The 2,041-nt window shown below is 37.4% G+C and overlaps 1 protein-coding gene across 1 annotated transcript; it reads left to right on the top strand.

The window, feature by feature from the left end:
- The first annotated feature begins 20 nt into the window (after positions 1 to 20).
- Positions 21 to 1,022, top strand: LOC112504678 (epoxide hydrolase A-like). Its single transcript, XM_025108625.1, has 3 exons — positions 21 to 86; positions 173 to 408; positions 603 to 1,022. The coding sequence occupies exons 1-3, from the start codon at positions 21 to 23 to the stop codon at positions 862 to 864; spliced, it is 564 nt and encodes a 187-aa protein (XP_024964393.1). The 3' UTR covers positions 865 to 1,022.
- The last annotated feature ends 1,019 nt before the right edge of the window (positions 1,023 to 2,041 follow it).

The following is a 2,041-nucleotide window of genomic DNA, read 5'->3' as shown; positions in this document are numbered from 1 at the left end:
TAACACTTGGTATTCCATACATGCCCCCTGAGGCCTTGCAGCAACTTCAAACCCTCCCTGAAGGTTTCTACATGCGGAGATGGCAGGTACTACACCCACCCTTTCTCACACTCTTTCCTTCTTTAAATCTCCAATGCAGTTTAATTAACATTACAATTGAAATCTTTATTAGGAACCTGGAAGAGCTGAAGCTGATTTCGGTCGGTTTGATGCTAAAACMGTGGTGAGAAAGATCTACATTTTGTTTTCCAGAAGTGAAGTGCCTATAGCCAATGAAAACCAGGAAGTATTGGATTTAGTGGAACCGTCGGCTCCTCTACCCTCTTGGTTCACGGAGGAGGATCTTGWGACCTATGGTGCTTCGTACACCAAGTCTGGATTTCTAACCGCACTCCAAGTTCCTTACAGGTAATTTATCGATTCTATCATGTTACAATATATAGATTTCTTTACAGACTTCTAATCTCGTAGAATAAGTTGTAATCAAAWTTCTACCTTGCTAATTTTGGATATTTTAGAACGCAACACACAAAAAGGTTGTTCTTGTAGCTCTTTTTGCATCTCCTTTTCCATGCTGACCTCAAATTCGTTAATCCTTGCAGGTCATTATTGGAGAGAGTTGAACCTCCAAACCAAGACCCAAATGCCCCGATAGTTGTAGCTCCGGCATTGTTTATCACGGGCGAAAAAGATTTCTTTTTCAGCTTCCCCGGGATGGAGGAATACTTGGACAATGGGATCAAGGAGTTCGTRCCGAACCTAGAAATCATATACATTCCTGAAGGTTCTCATTTTGTTCATGAACAATTCCCTGACAAAGTAAATCAACTCCTACTCAATTTTCTCAGTCGCAACAAATACTAGTGCCTTCAAGCTTCCCTAGGTGATCCAAAAGCCTTGTGTTTGATTTTTACATTTGTGTACTTCAAGTAACCGAAACGTGTCCATAGACATATGACAGATAATTTAAACCATTGTTTAATTCTTTCCGATGAGTTAGCTTTCTTAAGACCTCATCATGTAACTGTCCTCAATGTCCCAAGTTCCGATATGGTGTAATAAATAGTTTAACTGTTGCATTTATTGGTAAACAATCGTCTCACTAATTCATCATGTTTAAGCAAAACAACATCTCCACCTAAATTGGCATTTGGTAATTGAATGAACCACCACTTTGGATCCTTTAAAGGTTATATATATATATATATATATATATATATACTAGTGGTGTACCCGCGCGATGCAGCGCCGGTGAAACACAATCCTTAAACATTAGTCTGACCTTGAATCATGAGTACGTGTGGTTATTTTACAAGTCAACCAAAATATGTAAATAACAAGCATATGCTATAATACTTCATACTAATGGTATGTTTGATAGGAGCTCAATGATACTCCAAAAAAATTTGCAGCTTTTTCCTTTTAGCTTTTCTAGAACTTGATTTTGGATGAGGTAACACCAGTGACAAAACCTAAGAACCAGACATAATATGTTAGCTCCATTCAATCCCAAATTTAGGTTCATCCAAGTATTCACAGCCTTTAAAATAGCAGTCAGGTTTCGAGGCAGAAAGCCAAGATGGGAAAGGTAGTTGATTGTACTGCAACCATGCTCTCCATGCTATTAATATTGAAACCATATACTTCAATACTTTTGATGAAACAAACCAGTCCCAAAACAGTAACCAAGGAACATATTTCTTCCAACAATTCCATATCATCCCAACCTTATACCATCCTTTAGTTGTATACCGGCGCAATGGTGGGATGTATATTGAAGAAGACAATTTACCGTAACTTATTAGCTTATCAAATTTAAAATTAAAATGCAATTCCACTAACTACAATTGAAAGTGAAGAAAGGTCTTTACATTTAACAATGCTCGTGGTATTCAAGGAACACAATCTACAATTATTACCATCTTTGAAAAAGAACTTGTTACTAATTAAGAAACACAATTGGGTCCTGTTTCATCGTTGGTTTTACGTTCTATTCGTTAGAAGCAATATCTTCAGCTATTGGCTCAGAAGTCGTCTTCTC

Source organism: Cynara cardunculus, unplaced genomic scaffold, assembly GCF_001531365.2.
Source record: "Cynara cardunculus var. scolymus isolate 2C unplaced genomic scaffold, CcrdV1 Un_Scaffold_6494, whole genome shotgun sequence".
NCBI classification, from domain to species: domain Eukaryota; kingdom Viridiplantae; phylum Streptophyta; class Magnoliopsida; order Asterales; family Asteraceae; genus Cynara; species Cynara cardunculus.
This window is presented reverse-complemented; position numbering and strand designations above follow the sequence as displayed.